Below are 27,444 nucleotides of genomic sequence, written 5' to 3'. Positions count from 1 at the left end.
CTCCCCTCTCCAGTCCTCGCCCCCGCCGGTTCGGGAGTCCCCCGTGCCATCTCCGGATCCCTATGACGGTACGCTGGGGAGGTGCCGGGGCTTCCTGTTTCAATGCAGGCAGGTGTTTGACCGCCAGCCCCAGACTTTCGCCTCGGACAGGTCCAAGGTTTCTTTCGTGGTTGGCTTACTGCGGGGAAGGGCTTTGGACTGGGCCACGAACACTTTGAGTGTCGACCAGCCTAATTTCGTGGATTATGTGAACTTTGTGGAGGATCTGAGGAGGGTTTTCGACCACCCGGTGGACTCCGAGGATGCAGCTCAGCGCCTTCTCCGCTTACGACAGGGCCAAGCGAGTGTAGCGGAACACTCGGTGGACTTCCGCATTCTCGCCACCGAGTCCGGGTGGGGAGAGACGGAGCTCAGGGGAGTTTTCCTTCATGGACTATCCGAAGCCGTGAAAGATGAACTGGCAACCTGTAATAAGGCCGGCTCATTGGAGGAGCTGATTAAACTCGCGATCGGGCTGGATAATCGGATGCGGCAGAGGCGACGTGAGAGGAACTATAGGTTCCAAGGGGCATCGCCCGTGACGTCATCCTCTTCCAGCTTCCGCCCTCGTGCTCCTGCGTCAGCCTATCAGGACGAGCGGATAAGTCCTCAGGCTTCGGGTTCGTCTCCCTCTTCCACCTCGGAGGTGGAGCCTATGCAGCTCGGCCGTGCTCACCTTTCGCAACAGGAGAGAGATAGGGGGATCAGAGCAGGCGAGTGCCTGTACTGTGGCCGCCTGGGACATTCCATTTCCTCCTGTCCAGTTCGGTCAAACTGGGGCGCTCGCCAGTAATGGTTGGGATACTGGTGAGCGGACCCGAGCCTTCTCTCAACTCTCTACCAAGACTGTTGTTGCCTGCGTCTCTCTCTCTGCACTCTCGCTCTCTCTCTCTCTCTCGGCTCTGGTGGACTCTGGAGCAGAACAAAATTTCATGGACCCTGAATTTATAGCCAGAGCCCAGATTCCCTTGGAGATGCTAGAGTGTCCGCTAGTGGTCAATGCTCTAGATGGCAGCTTCCTGGCCAGAGTCACTCACCGGACCCAGGAGCTACAGCTCATCCTGTCTGGTAATCACAGAGAGGGACTTCAGTTTTACGTTTTTCCTTCTCCGCAAAACCCCCTAGTTCTGGGCCACCCTTGGCTCAAAACCCATAACCCTCAGATTGACTGGGCAGCGGGGAGGATTACCGCATGGAGCCCCTACTGTCACGCTAACTGCCTAAGATCTGCGCTACCCCCTGGAGGACCTCCTCAGGGCTACCACGAGCCTTCACCAGATCTCTCCTCCGTGCCCACCGCCTCCCATGACATTGGGGAGGTGTTTAGCAAGGCTCGGGCCCTCTCCTTACCACCTCACCGCCCCTACGACTGCGCTATTGACCTACACCCGGGCGCTTCGCTCCCTTCCAGTCGGTTATATAACCTGTCGAGACCTGAGAAGGCGTCCATGGAGGAGTACATCTCACAATCTTTGAAAGCTGGAATCATTCGCCCGTCATCACCACTCGGAGCCGGATTCTTCTTTGTCTCTAAGAAGGATAAGAGCCTCCGGCCCTGCATCGACTATCGGGGTCTGAACAGCATCACCACCCGGAACAAATACCCTCTGCCACTGATTAATTCTGCATTTGAACCCCTGTCTGGAGCCACAATCTTCACCAAGCTTGACCTTCGCAACGCATACCACCTTGTGCAGATCCGAGCAGGGGATGAGTGGAAGACAGGGTTCAACACCCCCCTCGGTCACTTCGAGTACTTGGTCATGCCGTTTGGACTAACCAATGCCCCAGCAGTTTTCCAGGCGTTGGTAAATGACGTACTCCGGGACTTCCTGAACCGTTTTGTGTTCGTATACATAGACGATATCCTCATCTATTCTGCGGACCTTCAGGAACATCAGCGCCACGTTCGGTTGGTCCTCCAGCGCCTACTGGAGAATAAGCTGTTTGTGAAGACAGAGAAATGCGAGTTCCATGTGACCTCAGTTCAGTTCCTGGGATTCATCATTGAGAAGGGTCAAGTGAGGACGGATCCAGAAAAGGTCAAGGCTGTAACTGAATGGCTCCCTCCTCCCGGAAACAGCTCCAACAATTTCTGGGGTTTGCCAACTTCTACCACCGATTCATCAGGAACTACAGTAAGCTGGCGGCCCCACTCACTGGGCTCACCTCTTCCAAGACCATATTTGTATGGACACCGGAGGCCGGTCAGGCATTCCAACTCCTCAAGGAACGGTTCTCCTCTGCCCCCATCCTTATCCAGCCCGACGACACCCGACAGTTCTTCGTTGAAGTGGACGCCTCTGACACAGGCGTGGGGGCCATCCTGTCACAACGTTCGGACTCGGACTCTAAGCTTCGCCCTTGCGCCTACTATTCCCGCCGGTTGAACCCAGCAGAGAGGAATTACGATGTTGGGAACCGAGAACTGCTGGCAATTAAGCTGGCTCTCGAGGAGTGGAGACACTGGCTAGAGGGGGCTGTTCATCCGTTCGTGGTCTGGACGGACCATAAGAACCTGGAGTACATTCGGACGGCCAAGCGGTTAAACTCTCGCCAGGCTCGGTGGTCACTATTCTTCCGACGTTTTGACTTCTCCATCTCCTACCGCCCAGGCCACAAGAATACCAAGCCTGACGCTCTCTCTCGCCAGTTCTCTCCCGAGGGTCACTTCTCCAGTCCTGGTACCATCCTCCCTGCAACCTGTGTGGCAGCCTCTCTCACCTGGGAGATTGACTCAGTGGTGCAGGATGCTCTCCGGACCCAGCCAGACCCCGGAGGCGGGCCTCCCGGCCGCCTCTTTGTTCCCCTGTCCGCACGCTCCCAAGTGCTCCAGTGGGCGCACACCTCCCGGTTCTCCTGTCACCCTGGCGTCAGACGCACCATTGATCTGCTTCGGAGAACCTTTTGGTGGACATCGCTGGAGGCAGACACTAGAGCATTTGTCCTCGCCTGCTCAACCTGTGCCCGCAATAAAACGTCACACCGACCTCCCGCTGGCTTGCTGCAACCCCTCCCGACGCCACATCGTCCCTGGTCCCATATCGCCCTGGACTTCATCACAGGCCTGCCACCCTCTCAAGGAAACACGGTCATCGTTACGGTGGTTGACCGCTTCTCCAAGGCGGCTCACTTCCTCGCTCTGCCCAAGCTCCTTCAGCTCAGGAGACGGCTGACATCATGGTCAGCCAGGTGTTCCGTCTGCATGGGATCCCTGTGGACATTGTGTCAGACCGAGGCCCGCAGTTCATATCGCAGGTCTGGAGAGCCTTCGGCCGGGCCCTCGGTGCAACCATCAGTCTGTCCTCTGGGTTCCACCCCCAGTCCAACGGGCAGACAGAGAGATTTAATCAGGAGCTCGAGGCCTCCCTCCGCTGCGTGGCAGCATCGAATCCCTCCAGCTGGAGTACTCACCTGCCTTGGGTGGAATATGCCCACAACTCCCATACATCATTGGCTACTGGTCATACTCCATTCGAGGCCTCCCTGGGTTACCAACCACCTCCGTTCCCCGCCCAGGAGATGGAGATAGCCGTTCCCTCAGTTCAGCTCCACCTTCGTCGCTGTAGGAAGGTGTGGAGGGAGACCCGGGCCGCTCTTCTCCATATGGCGGAACAAAATAAACGTTTGGCGGATCGCCGCCGCATCCCTGCTCCACATTACCAAGTCGGTCAAATGGTGTGGCTCTCCGCCAAGGACATCCCTTTAAGGACCGAATCCCAGAAGATGTCCCCCCGGTTCATCGGCCCTTTTGAGGTCCAGGCCATTATCAACCCGTCCGCGGTTTGTCTGAAACTCCCCTCATCCATGAGGATCCACCCGACATTCCACGTGTCACTGATCAAACCAGTGTCCACCAGTGCCCTGTGCCCTCCGGCCAGACCCCCACCACCCGCCCGACTCATCGACGGAGGCCCGGTGCATACGTTCAACAGACTTTTGGATGTTCGCCGCCGGGGTCGGGGTTTCCAATACCTCGTGGACTGGGAGGGATACAGTCCTGAGGAACGCTCATGGGTGCCCCGCTCTAGGATCCTCGACCCCACTCTAATTCGGGATTTTCATCGACTGCATCCGGACAAGACTGGCAGACCGCCTGGAGGCTCCCGTTGAGGGGGGGGGGGGGTACTGTCAGGATCCCTGTCTGACCCATTGTGTGTTAACCTCTGTTTCCCCCCAATCTCGTCTCCTCATGTGTCTGTCTTTCCCGTTTGTTTTGTTGTGCCATGTGCTTGGTGTTGTTTTCTCGGGCCTGCCTCCAGACACCTCCCATTGCCACCGCCCTGATGGATGCACAGCTGCGGACAATCTGGCTCGTTACCCAGCAACATATCAACCCTGGTCTTGCAGGCCTGGGTTGTCAGTCCGTATTGTCTTCTGCCTCGGTAGCCTCCACCGCCGTTCCGTAAATTGAACCCCGTTGTTTCTTCCTGAACTAATCTCTCTCCTCTCTGCTACGGGTGTAGAATACTGGTCGATCTGCCTACTCTCCGGTGTCGAGCCACGGGACTCACACCGTCAATCCGCCTGCCCTCCGGTGTCGGACCACGGGCTCCACACCTTCAAAATAAAATCTGTTACATCGGACTCTGTCTCCTGTGGTCTTGCGTTTGGGTCCTATCCGTGAACTCCAGGTTGTAAAATACCAACATTACCCTTAAACATGTCGCAGATTTGTGAGGCACTGTGACAGATTGTTTTGTGGAATAAACTTTTAGAATTAGAAATAACATATTTTATGTATAATAGCAAACTTCAGATAGACATTACTGAGTCTGTTCACTGACTTTATGACTAGGACTGCCCCCTTTTAGTCGATTACTCCATTAATGGGTTGTGTTGGTCTTAGTCGAAGATATCTTAGTGGATTAGTCATTTTCAAATGCTTTTTCATGCTAAATAACTTTTTTCCAAGCACATCTCTGTTAAACATAAGATTTAAAGTGGTGCTTTTGAATGATTCTTCGTGGAGAATCTCAGTTTTACACATCTGTCGATTAAATCAACTAATCGATTAGCCGACTAAGAACTTCTTCGGTCCAGGACAGCCCTATTTACAACTCTTCTCTGCTTGTGTTGCTATAACACTACATCTTAGCGTCCATCCTGTAGTAGCTACTTGTGACTACACACAGTAGCTGCTTCACAGTATGTGATGTCATAGTTCTTTTCTCTGTGCTTTTAATCACTGTGACAAACCTCAAATCATTTCGTTTTAGAACCAGTGAGACAAGATCCGGGTGATCTATGTGTTACCATATTGTTGTGAACTCTCGTGTCTGTGACAGAGGCCTGCTGATATCCTTGGCTGTCAGTCTGATCTTCATCCTGCTGCTGAGGTTCACAGCTGGGTGGCTGCTGTGGACTACCATCATCACCATCATACTGCTGCTGGCATACGGTGCGTTGTGTCGGGATGATTCACATCTTAGCTCGTCCTTTACTGCCTTGAGGAGAACAACTTCCTTATTTCATGAAGTGTCCGTGTGTGTGTGCAGGTATGTGGTTCTGCTCCGCGGAGTTGTCCCGGCTGAGACACAGACCAGGCTCTGATGTCACCATTGTAGAGGTGGGGCTACAGACTGACCTGCAGGTCTATCTGCAACTCACACAGACATGGATCGTACTATGTAAGTCTGTCTGCTTTGGGAGATTTCACAGGAAGTCATTAGAACATAGATTCTGACTTTTGAATATATTCTTGAGTTTTCTTCTCCTAAATGTATCACTTTAATCTCAGAGAATAGCAGATTTTTTTTTTTTCCCTAAATGTACGACTTTCCTCTCATGAATATGTTTTTTATATATACCCCCTTACACCGGCTCCTTGATTTATTTTTTATTTATTGTTTACATACAAATGTTCCTAATACATAGTGTGGGTCTAATTCAACCAATTGGTCAAATAATGTGTGCTTGTGTACTTTATAAGGGAACTTAATGTTGTATTAATATCATTGTGTACTTTTTTTATTTTGATGATTTGGCAACATTGTTTTTTTTTTACTTTCATGCCAATAAAGCCACATTGAATTGAATAGTAATTCAGACTAAGAGAATCAGAAATAATTTCTATACATTTCCAAACTAATCTTTGGGGGATTAAGAAAGCAAAAAGGTAAAAAACTGAACATATAACGAGCATGACCTCTTGTTTGTGTTTGTCAGTGGTGTCTCTGGGGGTGACAGAAGCTTCCATCTTGTTGATGTTGATCTTCTTGAGAAGAAGAGTGCGAGTGGCCATCGCCATGCTCAGAGAGGCCAGCAAGTATGAACTCTACAGACATCTGCAGAAATCAGATAATAATAAGAAAAAACAAAGAATTGTATGATGACAGGTTTCTCTGTTGTTGCAGAGCCATCGGTCACATCATGTCCACGCTTTTCTTTCCAGTCATCACCTTTCTCCTCTTGACTGTTTGCTTCTCCTACTGGGCGGTGACTGCCGTGTATCCTTCACTTTGACGAGAAACAACAATGTTAACTTCTTGTAGAGCAGAGAGTTAAAATATGTATCTGTAAAACTCTTCAGTGTCCAGAGGATAGGAAATGTAATTTCTAGTTCATCAACCAGCTTGTTATTTGTGTCTTTAACCAGCACTCTGTGGGACCAGTTACCTAGCGTCCTCAGGTGAAGCTGTCTACAAAGTCATGTCTCCTGATGTCAGCTGTCCCCATGCCAACAGTACTTGCAACCCAGAGGTACAGTCATACAGTAGTATTACTGTAGTAGTAGGTGTATTGACTTAGGTTTTAGGGCATTGTGGGGTACTAATCAGTCAGCTGTTAGCTCTGTTACCCAAACACACTCTGCTGCTAACTAGCTCTCCTTCTACTGACATAAGACGGCGTCGTTTTAGTTGCGCTCATCATTTGCGAAGCAGAGATAACAACTCTCCTCTGTTCTTGCCCCTCACTTCTCTGTCAGACCTTCAACAGAACCAACATCTCCAAATCAGTGTTGTGTCTGGGTTCTCAGTGTCTGTTCGCCTTCTACGGTGGGGAGACGTCCTACCACCGCTACCTCTTCCTGCTACAGCTGTCCAACCTGCTGGTCTTCCTCTGGCTGGTCAACTTCAGCCTGGCCCTGGAGCAGTGCACCCTGGCCGGGACGTTTGCCAGCTACTACTGGGCCAGGAGGAAGCCTCAGGACATCCCGCCGTGTCCACTCTTTTCATCGTTCAGCAGGGCCATCAGGTCAAGACCGAGCCTGGGATTCATCATGTGTCACATTGTATGCAAAACAACACAGACAGCCTTGTGCGTAGCAACGTATTGAGCTCTTTCTCTGTCCTTCTTCAGGTATCACACGGGGTCTTTGGCATTTGGAGCTCTAATTCTTTCAGTTGCCCAACTGGTCCGGATCATACTAGAATACCTGGAGCAGAAACTAAGAGGTTTACACGCAAGCGCACTAACACGTATACACAGTGTGACTTACTACTACTATAATTACTACCACTATCACTGTACCAATCTTGTACATGTGTATCCATGTAGGTGTTGACAACAGCCTGTCCAGGTTCATGATGCACTGTCTGCAATGTTGTTTTTGGTGTTTGGAGAAATTCATACGCTACATGAACCGTAATGCTTACATCATGGTGAGTTGATTAACTGCAATGTTTAAGATGTGGCCAGAGGTATCTACTGAAATGAGCATGCTAACCAGCTAACCCTGGCCTGTCCTGTCTTGTAGTACCACTAGTACCTCGGGAGGCGATAGTGAGTGACTATAGCGTCCAATCTGTCCTCAGTCCACCACGAGAGGACCAAGAAGTAGAGCTGCCCCGAGGGCTTGTCAATCACATTTAACGTTTTAATAGCTTGTTTATTCGATTAAATCCAACTCGCTCCCTTCGCTTGTTCCTCCCGGCCACCACGACACAAGTGAGGAGAGTGTGTGATGGCTCTGGGAGACGGACCCACAGTCATCAGTTAGCTTGAATTCAGCCAGTGAAAACCCCAGCTCTGGTTCTGATCACATGGGACTGCCTCGACTCTCTGCCGCAAACTTGCTGTTGCTGAGGTCACACAGCCCAGACCCAGCGTTCCACCAGCCCGCTGATCCGAGCCGCCACAGCCACCAACTGAAGCTCTGTCCCCCGGTGCCGCCGCACGTTCCCCGGGGAGATCAAAATGAAAACATGAGACGTTCCCTCGTCTCAGCTACCCTAAACCCAAGCCAATAAACACACTGTCAAAGCTACACGGATCGTTCAGCCCCGGTTAGTGTCACAGTAAACACACAGATGGCTAACTAAACCACAGGCCGACACCACGTGAAAATTATAAGATGGCAGTGTTTTATTGATTGTCTCTAAGAGTTTCAGCAGTTTGGTTGAATTTTGCGTGGTAGCTGTTTTTTTTGTTTTTTTTTAACTGATGACTGTACTAGAGGTGAGACTGCTGCCCCCTATTTGTTTGAAGCATGTGGCCACATCTTACACATTGCTCCGTATATAAAGTGCTTTTCTTTCTAACCAAAGTCATATGAATATCACTGTTGACACTGTCAACAGCCCTGTGTTGTTATGAGAGCTGTGTTCTGTCTCTTCTCCACTAGGTGGCGATCTATGGTAAGAGCTTTTGTACCTCGGCCAGAGAAGCCTTCTTCCTGCTGATGAGGAATGTGGTCAGGTGAGGCTTTTTTCACAGGCTTATAGTTTGGATACATGTTTGTGATGTTATTATAGTCTTCATAAGAGAGGCTGTTTATGATCATTAAACCCTGTGAACACACTCTGTGGCTGACTGTGAGCAGCACTGGTACTCTGTTCAGATGAGAGGTGACTGTGTCTCCACAGGGTTGCCGTTCTGGACAGAGTGACGGACTTCCTGTTGTTTCTGGGCAAAGTTCTGATAGCAGGAGGAGTTGGTAAGTGACAGTGCACGGCTCAAGTCTGAAGGCCTTCACAAATGTAGAAGGGCGTGACGAATAAATTACCTGAAAATGTGAAACACTCACCAACAAATATGTTGCATCAAAACTATTCATACCAGCTGCAATGCGAATCAGCAAGGATCCCGTTGACCCAGAGCAGCTTCTTTATTGACTTTCCTTTTAGTGAAATGAGTTTGAGTTCCCTCTGGTTAACAGTTATACAGTGGGTACGGAAAGAATTCAGACCCCTTTAAAATTTTCACTCTTTGTTTCATTGCAGCCATTTGCTAAAATCAAAAAAGTTCATTTTATTTCTCATTAATGTACACTCGGCACCCCATCTTGACAGGAAAAAACAGAAATGTAGAAATTTTTGCAAATTTATTAAAAAAGAAAAACTGAAATATCACATGGTCATAAGTATTCAGACCCTTTGCTGTGACACTCATATTTAACTCACATGCTGTCCATTTCTTCTGATCCTCCTTGAGATGGTTCTACTCCTTCATTGGAGTCCAGCTGTGTTTAATTAAACTGATTGGACTTGATTAGGAAAGGCACACACCTGTCTATATAAGACCTTACAGCTCACAGTGCATGTCAGAGCAAATGAGAATCATGAGGTCGAAGGAACTGCCCAAGGAGCTCAGAGACAGAATTGTGGCAAGGCACAGATCTGGCCAAGGTTACAAAAGAATTTCTGCAGCACTCAAGGTTCCTAAGAGCACAGTGGCCTTGGTGAGAGGTAAAGAAGAACCCAAAGATCACTGTGGCTGAGCTCCAGAGATGCAGTAGGGAGATGGGACAAAGTCAACTATCACTGCAGCCCTCCACCAGTCGGGGCTTTATGGCAGAGTGGCCCGACGGAAGCCTCTCCTCAGTGCAAGACATATGAAAGCCCGCATAGAGTTTGCCAAAAAACACATGAAGGACTCCCAGACTATGAGAAATAAGATTCTCTGGTCTGATGAGACCAAGATTGAACTTTTTGGCGTTAATTCTAAGCGGTATGTGTGGAGAAAACCAGGCACTGCTCATCACCTGCCCAATACAATCCCAACAGTGAAACATGGTGGTGGCAGCATCATGCTATGGGGGTGTTTTTCAGCTGCAGGGACAGGATGACTGGTTGCAATTGAAGGAAAGATGAATGCGGCCAAGTACAGAGATATCCTGGAAGAAAACCTCTTCCAGAGTGCTCTGGACCTCAGACTGGGCCGAAGGTTCACCTTCCAACAAGACAATGACCCTAAGCACACAGCTAAAATAACAAAGGAGTGGCTTCGGAACAACTCTGTGACCATTCTTGACTGGCCCAGCCAGAGCCCTGACCTAAACCCAATTGAGCATCTCTGGAGAGACCTGAAAATGGCTGTCCACCAACGTTCACCATCCAACCTGACGGAACTGGAGAGGATCTGCAAGGAAGAATGGCAGAGGATCCCCAAATCCAGGTGTGAAAAACTTGTTGCATCATTCCCAAGAAGACTCGTGGCTGTACTAGCTCAAAAGGATGCTTCTACTCAATACCGAGCAAAGGGTCTGAATACTTATGACCATGTGATATTTCAGTTTTTCTTTTTTAATAAATTTGTAAAAATTTCTACATTTCTGTTTTTTTCTGTCAAGATGGGGTGCTGATGGGGGGCTTTTATTGTGAAAGGTAGGAGTGATCTGGTCTGCACTGCCTTTGTCTAGGTTGAAATGAGTTATACATTTTGCCTTCTTGCCTCCATATTGTTGTACATTTTGATTATGTCCCTTCCACACAACGTTATTGTTTGATGTCTTTATTCAAGTGAAATCTCAGAAATAAAATTGACCTTTTTCAGAAAAAATTAGGTTTTTGGTGTAAAAAACTTTTCATGTTAAATGTTTCACACATTTCAAGCAACCTGCAACTTATTTCTGAATATAATGATATGGTTCAGAAAAATAGTACAGAGGTGTGTGTGTGTGTTTCAGGTGTGATTGCATACCTCTTCTTCACGAGGAGGATCCCTGTTATCCAGGACGAAGTGCCCAATCTCAACTACTACTGGGTCCCCCTGCTGGTCAGAGTCTCTCTCTCACGCACACGCACACACCCACACACATTGTGCATACATGGACATGTATGATGTCTTTTGGCATTATTGTTAAAAAAATGTGTAATTCTCGAAGCACCTCAAAGGGTGAAATGCACCTCTAACTTTGCTGCCAAGCAAATACCATCTTGGTGCTCCTTTTTTAAAATTTGCTCCTTTTTTTAAATTCACACAAATTTAAATTATGTAATTGGGTAAAAATATCATCAGTGCAATATCATTAGTGAGTGGGACTTTGAGACGGGGCAGATAGTGGTTGCAAATTATGCGCAAGTCATGGTGCTATCAGCGGCTGCTAACCATTTTTTATGAACTCACCCCTGATTTGGGGACAACTTATTAGCTGCAACTTGTGTCAGGGAGACACCCTAAATCTGAACAGTAATCAACAGGATAATGAATGATACCAACAAGCAATGAAAATACAAAGAATGCATATATAAAAAATATACAGTGGATTGTTAAGACAGTCCGTTTTTTACGTCATTCTTTCGTCTAATCAAATCTGCTGTAGTTGTCCAACACATGTGTCTCTCTCGTCAGACGGTGGTGGTCGGTGCCTACCTGATCGCTCACGGCTTCTTCAGCGTCTATGCCATGTGTGTTGACACGCTCTTCCTCTGCTTCTGTAAGTAAACACGGCCATTACTGTGTTCAGGACTGGTGCTTTGTAAGACATCATAAAATAGTCCAGGTCAAGTGTACAAACCGTGGACGAACCCTGTGTCTGAGTTCGGCACACGGTGTTCACACAAATCAAATGAACTGGACTTTGGGGTCAAGTGTACTTGGATCAGAACCCCATCCCTTGATGTGAAAGCCTCGTCTGTCTCAGCTGGTCTTAAATTCTAGAAAATAATTCTAATTGCCACACTGTGTAGTGTGAATTCTGTGGTCACATGATGTTCATCTCCTCTGCATGTGTCTATTTAACAACACTAACGTCTCTTTCTTTTTGTCTCTACTTCCCATCCACACATCTCCATTTGACCTTTGGCTTCAAACTTGAACTCCATCCTGGACTTGCTCGCCCTGCGTCATACCCATCCCTCCACACGTTCATCATAATCCATCTACCCATCATCCATCCATACCTACTTTTTCTCCCACGCTTCCATTTGATCTGTCCCTCCATTTAATCGATCCAACCAGGTGATGACTTGGAGAGACATGATGGTAGTTCAGAGAAACCTTTCCTCATGTCCCCAGAGCTGCACAGAATTCTGGGAAAATCCAGTCAGTCGCGTTGATATCCGATCCTCCTACCCACTGTGTCAGCAGCCAGTCTAGTCGGTCTTCATCCAACAGTCCTGCACAGACGTCACCTGGCCCATGTCTCCACAATAGAAATTAGAGACTACAGAAGGACGACGGGTCTGATCCTCTGTGGAGACCCTGTATACTACGTTCACTACCAATAAACCTGTGTTGACAGACAGGAGAGCAACTCCTCCTGAAATCTAAATGTGAACAATGTATTAAACCAATACTTCAATCAGAAAGGAAGACTTTTTAAAACACAACGAAGTCAGAACCAGATGAAGGTTAAATGAGGCTCTGCTGGATCCAGGGGGTTCTGCTGGACCGTTTCCCTCTGCAGCAGATCCCTGCTGCACCAATGCACTGACTTACTGCCTGTGTTTTTAACGCTGTGCCATTCTTGGTCTCATGTAATATTTAAAACCTCAAACAAGTAAGTGAGAAGAATGCTGTTTTGTATGAAGATTCAGGAGTGAATTCACAAAAGGATTGTTCTGCGAATAAGACGTAAAGAAACTGTGTAGTTCTCAAAGCACCTCTAACTGTGCTGCCAAGCAATAGTGTGTCAGTGCTCCTTTTTTTATTTATTCAGACATATTTGATTTTTATTTAATAGGGATAATGTAATTTAACAGTTTCAATACAAAGCATGACACTGATGTGCTACAGAGAGTTTAACCCTATTTAATTTTCAAACTATTGTCCCTAGTTGGGTTTTCACGTTCAAATGTAATTACAATATATATTCACACTATTGGAGCAAAATTGGGCCCTTTTTATGCAAATGAGCTTCAGTGCAAAAACAGTCCAATTCACAAAGATCAGCACTGATAGACACACACACAGTTACAGTGAAATTATTTGCGTCTTTAGGAAGTTTGTGATAATAGAAGCACATTTATTTGTGGGATGCAGTGACAGTTGTATCATGAAAAATGAATGAATAAAGCGAAAGACACATTTATAGTTTCTCCTGCGCTGGGATCGCCGCAAATGTTTAATAAACTCAAACAATGTACTCTTAAAAGAAGAGATAAGTAAGTAATCTGTTTTCCTCGTTAATGGTGTATTATTTCACCAACCAGCATATGTGTGAGAGGCGTATACAGGCACAATGGAAAGAAAAAAGTGAAATGAGCCCATGTCCGACCCGAGCCCGGCTCAGTCGTCTGGTGTGGCGTGGCCTGGACTGTAGATTCACCTGAGACCAGAACACAGTACAGTGCAGCTGGAGCTTCAGCCAGCCATACTGAAGACCTCAATACACACACAGTCACAAACTATCACTGTAACATTCCTCACTTGTGTGACAATAGTATTTAATATTGAATCAGTATACTGTATAACAACATCTCTCTGAAAACCAAGAGTCAAACCCACGAGGTCTTTAGGATTTGGTCAAATTCTGGATTAGTGCTTCCTTTTCAGTCCAGTCTTGATATATCCGTTTTTTATGATGTAACAGAGGAAGTTCTGCAAACATTTTATTTTTATTTAAAAGGGACCATCATAGCTTTAAGCTAATTTGCATCTGTAGTCCCATGGCAGGTCAAAACAAGGAAAGCACCATAGCAAACAGTACAAGGTAAAGACATGATACAAAGATATACAAAACAACACACAAATGTATGTTTGTCAGATAAAAGCAAGTCATAAAGACCATCAGACTCGAGGTCAGTGACTACTAAAGATATGGATTTACACAGGGCGATTGTGGCTAAGTGGATAGCAGGGCCGTCTTTCAATCAGAGGGTCGGCGGTTCGAACTCCGGCTCCGCTAGTCGCATGTCGATGTGTCCTTGAGCAAGACACTTAACTCCAAAATTGCTCCCGTAGAAATGTGATAGACTCTGAATTGTAAGTCGCTTTGGATAAAAGCGTCTGCTAAATGACTGTAATGTAATGTAACACAGAGACAACAGGTCTGCTGTATTATGAGGAAAACACTGTTCACAATGAGTTCAAAATGTTAAACCACGGTCTCAAGCAATGTACACTCCCTATTCATTTTTATAAGATGGATTCATTTTTGTATTTGCAATGTGTTTCTGTTTTTATTTGTAATTTCGGACACAATGCAAATATCATTGATTTACAATACAAACAACTTTGGACCCAGCACTGAACCTTGTGGAGCCCCGTGTGTGAAGTCATTTATCATTGTTTATTTGCACATACTGAGCTTTTCACTGCATATCTTTTACTAATGTCGCAGTACAAGTTTGTTTGTTTCCTCAGGATTACAATGTACCACAGAGAAGAGCATAGTGCTGGAAAAGAGGAAAAGATCGATGTATGATTTAAAAGCGGAGGAGTAACCTTTAATTCTAGTATATCAGAGTTGAAACTCTTCAAAGGATCACACAGGTTCAGATCATTTACGAATTAGTACAATCAGATATCAGACATCTACCTTGTTTATCATGTAGATCTGTGAATCAGGATCATCACCCTTTGGGTTTTCTAAAGATACTCAACTAATGTTTTTAAGGGGACAGAAAAGAGAATCGGTGCGTAACCCATCATAACAAACTAGAATACCAGCAATAGCTACAGGACAGCAACAAAGCTCTTCAAGTAGAAACGATACCTTTCATTAGTTCAAGTTAAGCGTTCACATCGTCTGGTAAGTCACTGACGAGCCCGCTAGGTTAGCAGATCTTTGACAAACGCTTGTAGGGTCAGCGAACATGTGGGTTTCCCCTCGTGATACCACCTTCATTTAGCAGTTTAGATGAATCAACCTTCAGGGCTTGTTCATCTTCATCAAAGAGCTTCCTCTTCTTGTTAGGTTCTGTGGACAGGTCTTCTAACCTACCTGCATGACTCGGATCTTGTCTTGATTATCATGATTTGCAGAGCTGAGGATTGCAGTGCACCCGGCGGCCTTTGAGACCTTTGAGATAATCAGTGGAGCAGGGAAGGTCTCCGGACCCAGGATGTCAAGTAGTCACTTTTCCAGCAAAGCAACTGAATTGCCCTTTGGGATTCAAGAGTCACGAGCGTCAATTCCAGTTGTCCAGCTCATTTGTTTTGGATGGGAGTTCAGACACCTGTTTCTACACCCTTTATTATCGTTTTATCGTCCTCTACGTCATCATCTAATTTTCTGCCTGCCCCAGTCTCTCTTTGATATCCAATTTGACCCCATTAATTGGAGTCAGAACTATTTGGAGCCAAAGTTGTCCTTCAGGGCTGCGATTGGCTCTCCCTGCTGTTGCCTAAGTTTGTGCTTCTTAGCATATTCTCCTGTTTACTGTTGGTCAGCCCCGTCCTGAGCAGTTTGAAACCATTGAGACGACATATCACTCATTTAATGTAGGAATTCAATCGTTTTTAACACAGGAGAATTGTTCAATTTAGCAATTGTTCAACTGGCTGAGAGATTTTGCAGCTGCTAGTTACATCCCTCCTTCCCCTACTCTGGTGTGCTTTAATCACCTCATGCGCTCCAGTATACCGAACACTGTGTTCGTTCTTTTTTTTTTAATCTTCCTCCTCTGTCTATCTCTTCCAAACACTTATCCACACTCAGGAAATGACAATTCACAACAAAGTCTGACATTAATCTGAGTAATAAACTACACCTGTGTGGGGCAGATTAAGCATGAAGGACAATATGTCCTCCTGAGACCTGATCACTGAACCAGACAGATTTACACAGCTCATGCTCAGCGATCATTACAATGTGTGCAAATTCTGTTTTATCTCAGTTGATGTGGACATGGTGCAATTATTCTGTGTTGGCATGAAGGGTATACAAAACATATTTAAACGAATTTGCTTCTTCAAAGGTTCTCTTTACGGTATTCAGAGAATTAATATAGAATTAAACAACTATTATCTATGTGAACATATAGAGAGTAATGCCTCTCCCTCAGAATCACAGCTTCTCTGTGCTAGGTTTACACAGCCAGGCCGGCCGCGTGTGCTTTTAGTGCATGTTAGTGCATGTGATCGTGCCCCAGGTAAACACTGTCAGCACTGTTAGCGTTGCTTGAACAGTTAGCGCAGTTATCACCGTTAGCTGCTTGACACCGGCTCAGCTATCGCCATTGAGAGCTGTGTGGAGGCAAGAGATATTCTCTCATTTCTTTAGGAATATGCCCCATGTACACATAATATCTTAAGTAATACTAAAAGTATTGAAACTCGTTTTTGACACAGGGGCCCTCTACAAAACACAGCCTCCAGATCAGGTACAAACGCAGAAGATACCCAAGGCCCTTATTACTATTTCAGGTTTTTTTGTGAAATGAAATGAACACAAAAAAATATGACACACTAACAACCCTGTGCCTTCAGCGCTTCTGAGGATTTCGGGCACCGGGGCAGTTGCCCGGTTCATAATCCAGCCTCAGTACAGAGAGACTCCACGGGGATGCCGACAGCCTTAGTTTGGCTCGGTGCTGCTGCCGGGCGAGGCTGCAGGACAGAGCTGGGTGGAGTACTTCAGAGGGACGTCCAGACCCACCACAGGACCCACAACACTGAGCCACGACAGCACGTAGTTCACCGGTCTGCAAAGACACACAGAGACAGATATCTGATAAACACTTTATGATGTGAGGAACCCTCTGCAACCGGTTTCTTTCCTACCTGTGTTGGTCCTGAGCCTGCAGCACGGGCCTCATGAACTCCTCTGTCCTGCAGGGGTGGAGCATGAAGAAGGGCTGACCCAGCAGAGGATGCTCCTGACACACAGACACAGAGCGGAGAGGTCAGTGGAGCTCTGAGGAGGGGGGGGGGGGATTGAAACAGCTGACGGCTGCGTGCGTCCTGGTTTTACCTGCAGAGTGATGGTATTCAGAGGGCTGCTCTGAAGCCGAAGCCTGAAGCTGGGATGGACGGAGCTCCACACCTCCTCCAACGACAGGCTCCTCCCCTCTGACGTGGTGACACGCGAGGAAGAAGACGAAGCACAGATATCACTAAGGGCATACACAGAAAATACTGTACACAACGTGTTTTACAGAAGAAACTGATGGGAACGTTTGTCTGATGTATGGGTCTAATCAATGGCGGGCTGTGCATTTTATACCTGGTCCTACTGTGCTGTCCTTGTTTCTAGGGGTGTAACAATACACGTATTCGTATTAAACCGTTCGGTACGAGGCTTACGAACCGAACAATACGTTTGAATAATACCAGTGCATTTGGAAAATGCAGAAGCTTAAATTGTGGAAAATGTAATGTTTTCGGTGGACTGCGCTCACGTAACAGACAACGGGCTGTGACCTCTGAACTCGGAACAAAAAAAACAAAACAAAAGACAGCTGAGGCACCGCACTTCTGAGAGGCTACGCTAAACTAGCTTAACAAACAATAACTCCACTCATGACGGTATACTTCGTAATTAACGGATAATGCATATAGTCCAAATCTATATAATTAACACGACAACAACAAACTCACAAGAACCAGTCACATATGAAGACAACAAAGCATGACAAAACCGATTCTTCTCCTCCTTCAGCCATCGAGTGTTAAAAAAACAAAGCTAGATAAAAAAAATAAAATCTACACCAAGCAAAATGCAAAAAATGTCATCATTTCTTCCATATCTTTCAATTTGAACTCTTACTACTCCGACTAAGCCTCTGATGGCTACTTTAGGTTTCGTTTCACGATAGTCACGTGCTCGCCCACTGACCAATCACAGCACATGCTGCACCTCACTGCAGAGCTGCACCTTAAAACTGAGCTGCACGTAATGATGACGTACTTGTAGGCCAGCTAGCAGGCTCTGACACGTCAAAGAATACGCCCAACATGTCAAACTAAAGATCTGATTGGTTGAACACTATGACAATCAACAATATCGTCCCCATTCACTGAAACTGCAAAGGGATTCATTTGTGAGTCTGCAGGCCTCTGCCTCTGTTCTTACCTAGAGACACAGAGGTGAAATCTGATTGGATAAAAGCTCTACTTAAAACAAGCTGCACTGGAAGCAGAGCAACTGAGGAAGACAGTAGCTGTGCAATGAGAAAATAAGATAATGGGAAAAATATTTTTATAAATTATAATACATGTAGTGTATTTATGAAAAAATATTAAATGATAAAATAGCTATAACTTTGTGATTCTGTTTAAGCCAGCGGAGAAGGCTTAGCTGGCCCTGACGGCCCACCACTGGGTCTAATAAAAAGAAACGCAGCGTTGTGTGTTTATGTGTGTGTGTGTGCAAGAACTGTGCAGTTCTTTGTTTTGCTTTGTGGTTGTAACCGCTGTGGAGATTTTGTATATTAATCATTTATAATCAGTTGTATGCACATGCTGAAAAGTGTCGTCTGTAAAAAAATGAATATATCGTTGGTTTGGACATTACATGGAATCAGTAATCTCTTTTAAATCGCTTCTTAAAGGGACAGTGTGGAGTACTGAGGCTGCAGATTGCAACCGACTGAATACCCCTCTGCTCACTCCTCCCTTTCCAAGAGTTAATGTGAGCCAACCGTGGCAACGCCGTTTGCCTCACTCAAGAGGCCGTCCATACCGTAGTAACACTACTATAGGAGCAACAGAAGTCAGACGGAGGCTGTCGGTACCACGGTTTTACACTCTTACCGCAGTTTAACGAGCGTGTAGAGAACAACATAAAACTTAGAAATCCGTAAGGCTCTCTCTAGAGTCAGTGTTTGGTTTGTCCCTTCTGGGCTACGGTAGAAACATGGTGGTGCAACATGGCGGACTCCATTAAGAAAACCAGCTCTACAGGTGAAGGGCTCCTTCTCAGTAAACAAAAACAACAAGACAATGATTCTTATTTTCAGGTGATTATAGACGAGTGAAAAGATAGTTATGAATATTAAATTCCAGTTCTGCTAATAGATCCCCCGAAAATGTACACACTGGCCCTTTAAAACCCATTTTATAGACTTGCTTTTATGTGACATCACTGTCTTTGTGTTTTTTGTCTTTGTGTCTAAATTTGACTTTAGTCGTGTCCTGCTTTTGCTTTTCTTTGTCTGTCACTTTGTAAACTGTTTTTAAAGGTGCTGTATGAATAAAGTTGTTATTAGAGCTCTGTGGTGTGATTGTAATACATTGATATCATATAGCATCATCATATACTGTACATTATGCATTCATATTCAATACACCATAAACTTCATCTCACACAGTCAGAGTAGCAGTGTGTGTGTGTGTGTGTGTGTGTGTGTGCAGTGACTGTCTCACCCTGAGTGAAGGCTCTGAAGTAGAGCACAGGAGCAGCATAGCTGCAGGAGTGCAGGATGTGATACTCGTACTGAAGCACCTGGCTGCTGCCTCCAGACACTGTACAGACCCCGTCATCTTCATCATCTTCATCATCATCTATGGCACCTCTAACGCGGTCAGTATCTACTGAGGCAACAAGAGCAGACTGGAGGAGGTGGTGAATGGAATAAAGTTAATGATTGTGCATGTTATTCGTTTAACATTTTAGTTAAAGGTTCATTTTAACACCACTGAAGGATATAATTCCGTCATATTTAGTCAAGGCAAAGATAAATGTTGGCATGTTTCACCTCTTCCTTCTCCCGTCCCTGCTGATCGGGACAGGACTGACAGGAAGTACGTGGCTCCGAGTCCGAACCAGATCCTTCCTGGTCACGAGCCGGGCTCGGGTCGATGACGACCGACCTGAGAGCGGTCTTCCTCAGGTAGCCCTCCTCCGAACCCTGCAGCCCCGGATCAGAAAGCACCGTTAACCACGTTCAGGGGGGTCCACGGCAGGCTGTCGGGGCCTCTGTCTATGACATGTGACAAGTCCAGACTTCCTCACCTGGACGGCCTTCCAGCTCCAGCCGTCTCTCAGCTGCTCCGACCGCTGCAGGAGCAGCCTGCAGCAGAGACGGAAGCTCTCCTCATCCAGCACACAGCGGCTCATCTCTGCAAGGGGACACGGTGGAGGGGGGGAGGTACATGAGTGGTATGACTAGTAACACATTACCGTTGTTATATGATATACATACAGTTTTACAGTTACATTTCAACAAACGCTTGTATGTGTCTGTCTTTGTGTGTGAGTGTCTGTAACATGTTGATAACTATTGCTCAGCAAGATATACCTTGTCTCTTCCTAATATATATGTATATTACATCTGGAGATATCTCTTTGAAATCTGGTATTACAGAGTTGAATTTGTCCAAATAGGTGTTCCCTACTTCAGTGAACATTTGACATTTCAGGAGGAAGTGCGTCACTGAGCCTGTACTCGGTGAGGATCTGTCCCTGCATTCTATCTCTAACAGCAAAGAGACATTCTGATGATTCATCATCTTTTTTGTAGGCCCATACAGTATATAAACCTTCTTCTACTGCGTTTGACAGTAGAAGAAGGTTTTACTTGTTTTGCTCCAGTAAAAGTAGTCATTGTGCAGAATGGCCTCTTTCATAGATATTATATTAATATTGAAGTACAGGCAGCACTTTAGTATTGTTGCTGGCGGAAGTGTAGCTTATTTTAAATACTTTAAACACTGTTGCGTATTTATAAAATATATATATTTCATAAACTGTTCATTTTTTCTATGTGCAATCTTAATCTGAATAGTAAGCAGTACTGTGCAGTCAGATAACTGTAGTGCAGTATAAAGTACACTATTTCCCTCGGAACTGTGGTGAAGCAGAAGTATAAAGTAGTAAAAATACTCCAGTACAAGTACCTCAGAATGCAGTTCAGTACTTGAGCAATGCACCTTAATCTCTGCTACCGACGGGGAAATGTGTGTGTACCGATGAACCCTTAACGTTACACGAAGTCATCAGCGCATGCGTAGAACGTGACGCGGCGTGACGTTACCGTGTGGCCGAGGGGAGGTTCCGACCCAAATGAAGCTCTTCAAACACACAAACACAGAGCAACAGACACCGGACAGTTTGTATTCCACTCGTACTGCTGGACGAGTCGCACGAAGGAACAGCAGCTGCAGAACCAACGTTTCACTTCCGGGTCGGGAGATCACGTGACTTCACCCTTTAAAATGATTATACAGATCTGTCAAATAACAGATTCATTAGGGAAGGACTGTCAAAATTGCCCAAATGTTTAAAAACCTCTTTGTATAATATAGATTTAATTCAATGTATCTTGTGTCATTCGTTGGTCTTCGAACTGTCGTTTGTCTTGTTTGTCGGTACAACCGCTAGATGGCAGCAAATAGCGCATTAGAGCTGCGGCTCTACTGTAGAAACATGTCAGCGCCAGAATGTGTCGTCACTTCACAAGATGGATTCACAAACAATAAGGCAATCATTTCAATGATGAAGTTATCTAACTGAGCAGATACCACATTAACACATTCACACACACAATAACACAATTTTAAAAATGATTATATGAGTATAATAAATCCTAAAAATAAAAATAGTTTTCTGGTAATATATAGAACCTTTTGGCATATTTGGATTTCATTCATTTCAAGGACTATATAGAGTTGAGTTTCATAGTAGCACATGCAGAAGGGTGGAGTCTTTAGAAATGTTGCCTTATGAATAAAGAATTCAGCTAAAATTACAAAAACATATATCCTTTGGTCGATTATTTTCTTCACATAAAACAGTAAAATAATGCTACTATGATCAGTATTTCTGTGGATTTGCTAATTAATCATTCCCATAATTTTTTCCCGGAATAACTGGGTTTTGGAGCATGCAACAAAGAGAAGCTGTTTCAATATCAACTTTACAGAAAATAAACTCATTACTCTCAAAGCCGAAAAATTCACCGGAAGGGTAAAAATCATTGATTATCTTCTAATGAACTTCTTTTGTTTTGGGTGGAACATGGTGTTTGAAGAACTTTGTTCTCAGTTAAGATACTGTTAGTTGGTCAAAGGGTATAAACTGTTTGTTATTACAGACCCGGTGAATATGTTGGGGAACCTTTTATTTAAAAAAATGAATTCCATATATAAATGTGGGGATATGAGATGCGGACTGAGAGCACACTGATATTTAGGCAGAATAATTGTTCATCTTCAGTGGATTTCAATGCACATCTAATCATGCTGGTAAGGTAACAAAATGTAATTTTGAATATATAATACAAAACACCTGAACTATCCCTTTAATACTCACTACAGCCATCATGTCTCACATTATATTACACATAATACAAAACAAGTCTTATTTAATGTGACGTCACCAAAGAGGTCCTAATTTGATACAAAACGTTTCCATACAGGTTTGTTGAGAAGCACAATGGATTTCTGCTCAAAATCTTCCTGATTATGACCATAAGTAGTTTCACTGTAAATTGAGTTACTGGAAAATGGATTGGAACCCATTATCGATTTGCCCATATAAGAAGTTATATTATATATAACTTCTTTATGAGGTTTGCCAGTTTCAGATAGTTTGCCAGCTCAGACATGAGGAAATCAAAATGTGTTACTGTGCCTTTCCCTTCAATTTTCACATTCAATTTGACATGGTCATAGTCAGGGTCATTTTATTTAATGACAGTTCAAATATGACAAAATGATGAACGTGTTCCAATGCATTTTGAGGTGACTTTCCAGTAATGTAGTGAAATGACTTATGGTCATAATCAGTAACATTTTGAGCCAAAAACCACTGCACTTCTTAGCAAACCAAAGGGTCAGCGGGTTTTTGGTTCAATGCCTGAAATAATCTCTGTGTCCACTATCAAAAAAGTAATGTTAGCAAAATGGATTCTATGTTGGTTGTTACTCTTTTTTTGTTGTAATATTTTCTCATTTAACACAAACTATTTATTGTTTTGTTCTACGATATAAATACCTCAGTAGACACGCCCCTCATTCATTTTGAAGCTTTTAAGTGTCTTAAAAAAATGAGACTACAAATCCTATAACGTTAGCTTTTTGCTGCTGCCCATTGTATTCAAAAATAAAAGAAGTGGTGGTCATTCGTGAAAATGATCTTACTGAACTAATGATCAAAAATCAGATGGAAAAATCCAATTGGCTTTTTGTTGTGGGAACTTGGCCTTCATAAAGAAGGCATCCCTGCACCACTGTATTGGGCAGAGGAAGAGCATCAGTGTATGTGTATGTGTGACTTCAAACATACATTGAAAAAACTCAACAGCAATGTCTCTTTCCAGAACCCATGAGCTGGTTACTGAAGACAAACCCACAGACCTTGTTGTGAGCAGTTTGGTGTAGGAACTTCTTTCTTTCTACCAAACAACCGTATCACTGGGCAGAAGGAAGTGTGCATCTACTCCGCTGGCTAACATCACAGCCCAGCTGAGGATGAGCTTCTCTAGATTGATAAATAACACTACAGGTAAGATGAAAAATATATATTTTTTGATTTTAGGGTGAACCCCTTTTTGTGCTTTGGTAAAGTAAACCTCAGGGGCTCAGGAGAATCCGTCCTGCCTCAAGAATATCTTTGAAAATAAAGATGAATTGAATGTTCCGTTAAATTGTAGTTGCCTCTTGCGGTCACAGCGGTGGCTGTCCAGCAAAAGTCACAGTCTCACTTTAGGGGACGGACACAAAAGACCTCAGTGAGAGACATGGCAAAAGAAGCCATTTATTGAAATAGTCAAAAGAAACTAAACATGAACACTTTTTTCTTTTTCTCAATCAAGCAAAATGTAACAGTTTCCACGTCGAAAAACACGTCAACACTACGTCTCTGAGACACTCCCGCCCAGTTTGATCAGGCAGTTCTGTACCGAGGGCAAAGAGCAACACAGCAGTTTTTTTGTTCGGAATCTTTTGTAACACATAAACCTTCAGACGGAGAAAACAAAACTGAAATCCAACACGTCTTTTTAAAATCAAATATATACATTTGTTCTCACAGCATTTACACAGAGAAGAAAAAATAAAAACAAAAGCAAGTACCACAGAAGAACTCTATCTGTCAATCCAAAAGTTCTAAAAAAAGTAAACAGGCTCACCATGTAGAAAGAGGAGAAACTGAAGCATGACGAGACTGCCAGAAGAGTTGGACATTGTCTTTATTAATGCTGACAGCGAGAAGCAGGAGGGTTTATCTGGGTTCCAGAAGTAGACGCATGGGAAGGACACATCGGGGTTCTGGACAGGAACATGCTAGAACAACCCTGAGCTCAGAGGGGGACGGGACGGTAGGTTCACTTAACTTCAGTCTATTTAGCAAGGAAGGGATGCGTCAAAAAGGTGAAACTTCCTACAACTCCCACAATGCCATTTTACCCAATCATGCTTGATTCACTCTTATTTGAACTAGTTGGCTTGTTCATGGTAGGTCTGTAACCACCGTGTGAGACACTTTAAGGCTGGTGTGAAGCCACGCTGAGGCTTTTTCACGAGTGTAATTACGTATGACTTTCATGAGGATTTCATACTTGTGCTTATAACGAATTGTTTTAACAAAAAAGGATCATTTTTGGCCATAAAGGGCCAGTGTGTAGCATTTCGGGGGATCTCTTGGCAGAAATGGAATATACAATTCATAACAAATTACTGTATAATCACCTGAAACTAGGAATTGTTTTAATTAGATTAGAATGAGCCCCAGACAAACCAAACACGAGAGAGATCCTTCAGCGTTGGTTTCGTTACCTGAAGAACACCATAGTTCTCCGATACGCTTGTTAACCTGCGATTCTGTGAGCCGCAGAGTGTGAAACCGTGGTACCGCCGTCTGACTACCGTTACTCCTAAAGTGGTGTTATTAGAGCCCAGTATCATGTTAGGTTGTGAAATGGTCAGGTAATGCAATCTATTGGTTTCATGTACAGACAAATTGTCTTTTTCATGGTGGACACAAATTAAATGCATCCATGTGACTAAGCAACAGTCAGAGCAAGTGAAATAGTTTTTAATATCCAAAAAGACCACTTTTGGTTTGCGGGAAGGGAGCTGGATTGGTCCAACAAACATAGGACTTCCAACAACAAGGCCGCTTTTCAACACTGCTTTGTGGTTTTAGGGTTATGGTTGTGTTACCTAAACCTAACGTTTGTTGTGTTACCTAAACCTAACGTTTGTTGTGTTGCCTAAACCTAATGTTCGTTTTGTTGACTAAACCTAAATGTACTTAGTTATTTTAAGCCCAACCATGATGTTTTTCGAAAACTTAATTAAGTGATTTTATTGCCTAAAACCTAAACTTTCATTGTTAACATAATGTGGTCCAAAAACAAAGTTCTGAGCGCCACGGAAAATACAGAATATTCATGTTTCTGTACATAAAACCAATAGATTGTATTTTGTATTCGTATTTCACGAACTTCTGTGAGGCTGTGTTGGTTATTATGGTATAGATGGCCTCTGAGCGAGGCGACCAGCATTACTGCGGTTTTGCACTCGGCGATTCGCATCAACTAGGTCTCAGAAAGGAAGGAGTGAGCGGACGGGTATTCAGTTGTTTGCAACCACACCACTAGATGGTAATCCTACACACTGTCCCTTTAAAGCCTTGAGCTAAGTTTAACTAGATCATAGCGGATAGGTGAATCAGATGTCTTGGGTCTTTCTGAAAAGCTGAAACATGTTACTTTTCTGTCCATATTCTCAGCTAAATAGGTATTTATTATGCATGGAAGTGAAGTAAGCCTAGCAGAGTTGCTGCTGTTGACACACTTGAGGGTGATGGGAAGGGAGGTGGCAGACAGACACACTGACAGTTTGCTAGACGCTGACTGAGGCGCTGCATTCACACCTATATGGCTTCAGGCCTTGAGACATGTCAGCAACGTGCAGACATGTTGACAGACTACGAGGGTGAGGGTAATCCGGCCCCCCCTTCATTACCAGGGAGACACATAGGGTGAAGACACAGGTTTTGGACAGATAGAGAGGCGGATAAAGACGAAGCAGAGCCGAGGGCATCGACAAGAAATCGTACCGTAAACGCAGCACGGAGTGTTCTTTGACGTAATAGACGAGCACTCCCTTCCACCCTCCTATGCCATACAGTGCTGTAAGATTGAACAGACAGCTTCATTATAGTATTGCTCTCAGGGTAGGTATAGGGCCTGGTGGTCTACATAATCAACACTGTTTTAAAAGGAGAGTTTTGGTGTCCTGCTTGAGGTGTTCATTCCATCGCAGATTGCCATCTCTGTTAAAGGAAACTTCAATGCTCATACAACTCGAGACTTTCTGGTTCTTTGACCTTTAATTCTCCCACAGATGTGCGTGTGAATGTCTGTAAAACATTTCATGTTTTACAGACTGACTGGTAACTCCTTCATTGGACCATTTTGGTGACTTCATCCCGTATCACCGCGACACGGTGCGACAGAGGAAAATAACCGTGGGATTGGAATCAGGTCTTGCTGCACTTTACCGAACCAGGTTGGTGTATTCAATTGATATGTTTCTATTTTTTGCACTGTGGATGTGAAATTGTTTAATGTTATGCACCACACATATGTGCAACATACCTTCGCAAATAAACGGTTCTGATCTGATAATGAGCATTTTTAGCAGAGGCTGATCACTTACACCTCAATCATTGGCACTCTGAGATTTTTTTAATGAAAAGTGCGTTATAAATAAAATGCATTATTAATATTATTATTATTATTTATCCCTTACATCTAAATCATTCATGTAGAAGATGGAGTGTTGTCTTTTTGAAGAGAATAAAGGCACTCCATCGATCAAATGTAATGATGAAGAGTAATGCTTCATCATCAAGGAAACCACCCTACATTTTCTTACATACATAATGCAGACACCAGCATGCAGAGAGCACACTGAGTGTCATATAGTAGTTTGGCAAACTCGCACTTTATAATAATTATTTACTGCTGAATAAACCTGTCAGCATCAGTTGCAGTTGGAGACATTGGCGATCTAACACGTTCAGTTAAGAATTTTTACAGCTGGTTAAATCATTTATCATTTATCAATTCATCTCTGACAATTTGATAATTACATTCTTTCAAATCGTAACAGTAAAATATAAATTATATCATTAAATTTGATCATTTGGTAATTTTCGAAATAAAATCTGGTAACTTTGGCGGTCGCAGGACTGTAATGAGCTTGTCCAATTTGGGCTGAATGAAATGATTGATTATTTTGGGGGAGGGGCGTCGGAGGGAAGATTTAGCATCTTTTGGAGATCATGCTGCTAGCTACTTTCATTGGAAAAGAGTTGGCATAACTGGGCTGACTTTAGTTTGGATCATTTTAAAATCGAGTGTACTCTTGCTCAGCACCATTAGTAATAACATTTAGTGCAATGGA

At 44.4% G+C, this 27,444-nt stretch overlaps 2 protein-coding genes across 4 annotated transcripts in view; one reads left to right on the top strand and one right to left on the bottom strand.

Annotated features, from left to right (window-relative positions):
- Positions 1-12,260, top strand: part of LOC142933824 (choline transporter-like protein 5-A) — a 63,810-nt gene extending 51,550 nt beyond the window's left edge. Inside the window, exons 10-22 of the mRNA XM_076078068.1 lie at positions 5,328-5,440; positions 5,538-5,669; positions 6,208-6,307; positions 6,396-6,488; positions 6,654-6,741; positions 6,968-7,236; positions 7,342-7,436; positions 7,540-7,643; positions 8,606-8,679; positions 8,847-8,917; positions 10,889-10,977; positions 11,554-11,638; positions 12,163-12,260. Coding sequence (XP_075934183.1) covers positions 5,328-5,440; positions 5,538-5,669; positions 6,208-6,307; positions 6,396-6,488; positions 6,654-6,741; positions 6,968-7,236; positions 7,342-7,436; positions 7,540-7,643; positions 8,606-8,679; positions 8,847-8,917; positions 10,889-10,977; positions 11,554-11,638; positions 12,163-12,260 — 1,411 coding nt within the window. The remainder of the gene's footprint in view (positions 1-5,327; positions 5,441-5,537; positions 5,670-6,207; positions 6,308-6,395; positions 6,489-6,653; positions 6,742-6,967; positions 7,237-7,341; positions 7,437-7,539; positions 7,644-8,605; positions 8,680-8,846; positions 8,918-10,888; positions 10,978-11,553; positions 11,639-12,162) is intronic.
- Positions 12,261-14,564: 2,304 nt separating this feature from the next.
- On the bottom strand, positions 14,565-21,198 carry atg10 (ATG10 autophagy related 10 homolog (S. cerevisiae)). Of its 3 annotated transcripts, none has more exons than XM_076078941.1 (7): positions 20,926-21,198; positions 20,042-20,148; positions 19,785-19,937; positions 19,453-19,639; positions 17,060-17,157; positions 16,870-16,964; positions 14,565-16,790 (listed from the first exon to the last, which is right to left on the bottom strand). In XM_076078941.1, exons 2-7 carry the CDS (start codon positions 20,144-20,146, stop codon positions 16,664-16,666), a joined length of 765 nt encoding a protein of 254 aa, XP_075935056.1. In that variant the 5' UTR covers positions 20,147-20,148; positions 20,926-21,198; the 3' UTR covers positions 14,565-16,663. The 3 variants fall into 3 exon arrangements, with proteins under 3 accessions (XP_075935056.1, XP_075935057.1, XP_075935054.1); XM_076078942.1 differs by having other exon boundaries at positions 20,959-21,198; XM_076078939.1 differs by having other exon boundaries at positions 21,063-21,198.
- Positions 21,199-27,444: the final 6,246 nt, after the last annotated feature.

The sequence above is a fragment of the Anarhichas minor genome, unplaced genomic scaffold (genome assembly GCF_050575085.1).
Source record: "Anarhichas minor isolate MPS153535 unplaced genomic scaffold, ASM5057508v1 ptg000006l, whole genome shotgun sequence".
Lineage (NCBI taxonomy): Eukaryota > Metazoa > Chordata > Actinopteri > Perciformes > Anarhichadidae > Anarhichas > Anarhichas minor.
This window is presented reverse-complemented; position numbering and strand designations above follow the sequence as displayed.

What these genes read in the sequence shown, in the direction of transcription:
- atg10 (XM_076078941.1), bottom strand. Translation starts at nt 20,146, where the DNA reads ATGAGCCGCTGTGTGCTGGATGAGGAGAGCTTCCGTCTCTGCTGCAGG. An exon ending in AGGGACGGGAGAAGGAAGAG is followed by an intron (nt 19,640 to 19,784) that starts GTGAAACATGCC and finishes CACCTCCTCCAG; the next exon opens with TCTGCTCTTGTTGCCTCAGT. An exon ending in CTTCAGAGCCTTCACTCAGG is followed by an intron (nt 17,158 to 19,452) that starts GTGAGACAGTCA and finishes TCACCACGTCAG; the next exon opens with AGGGGAGGAGCCTGTCGTTG.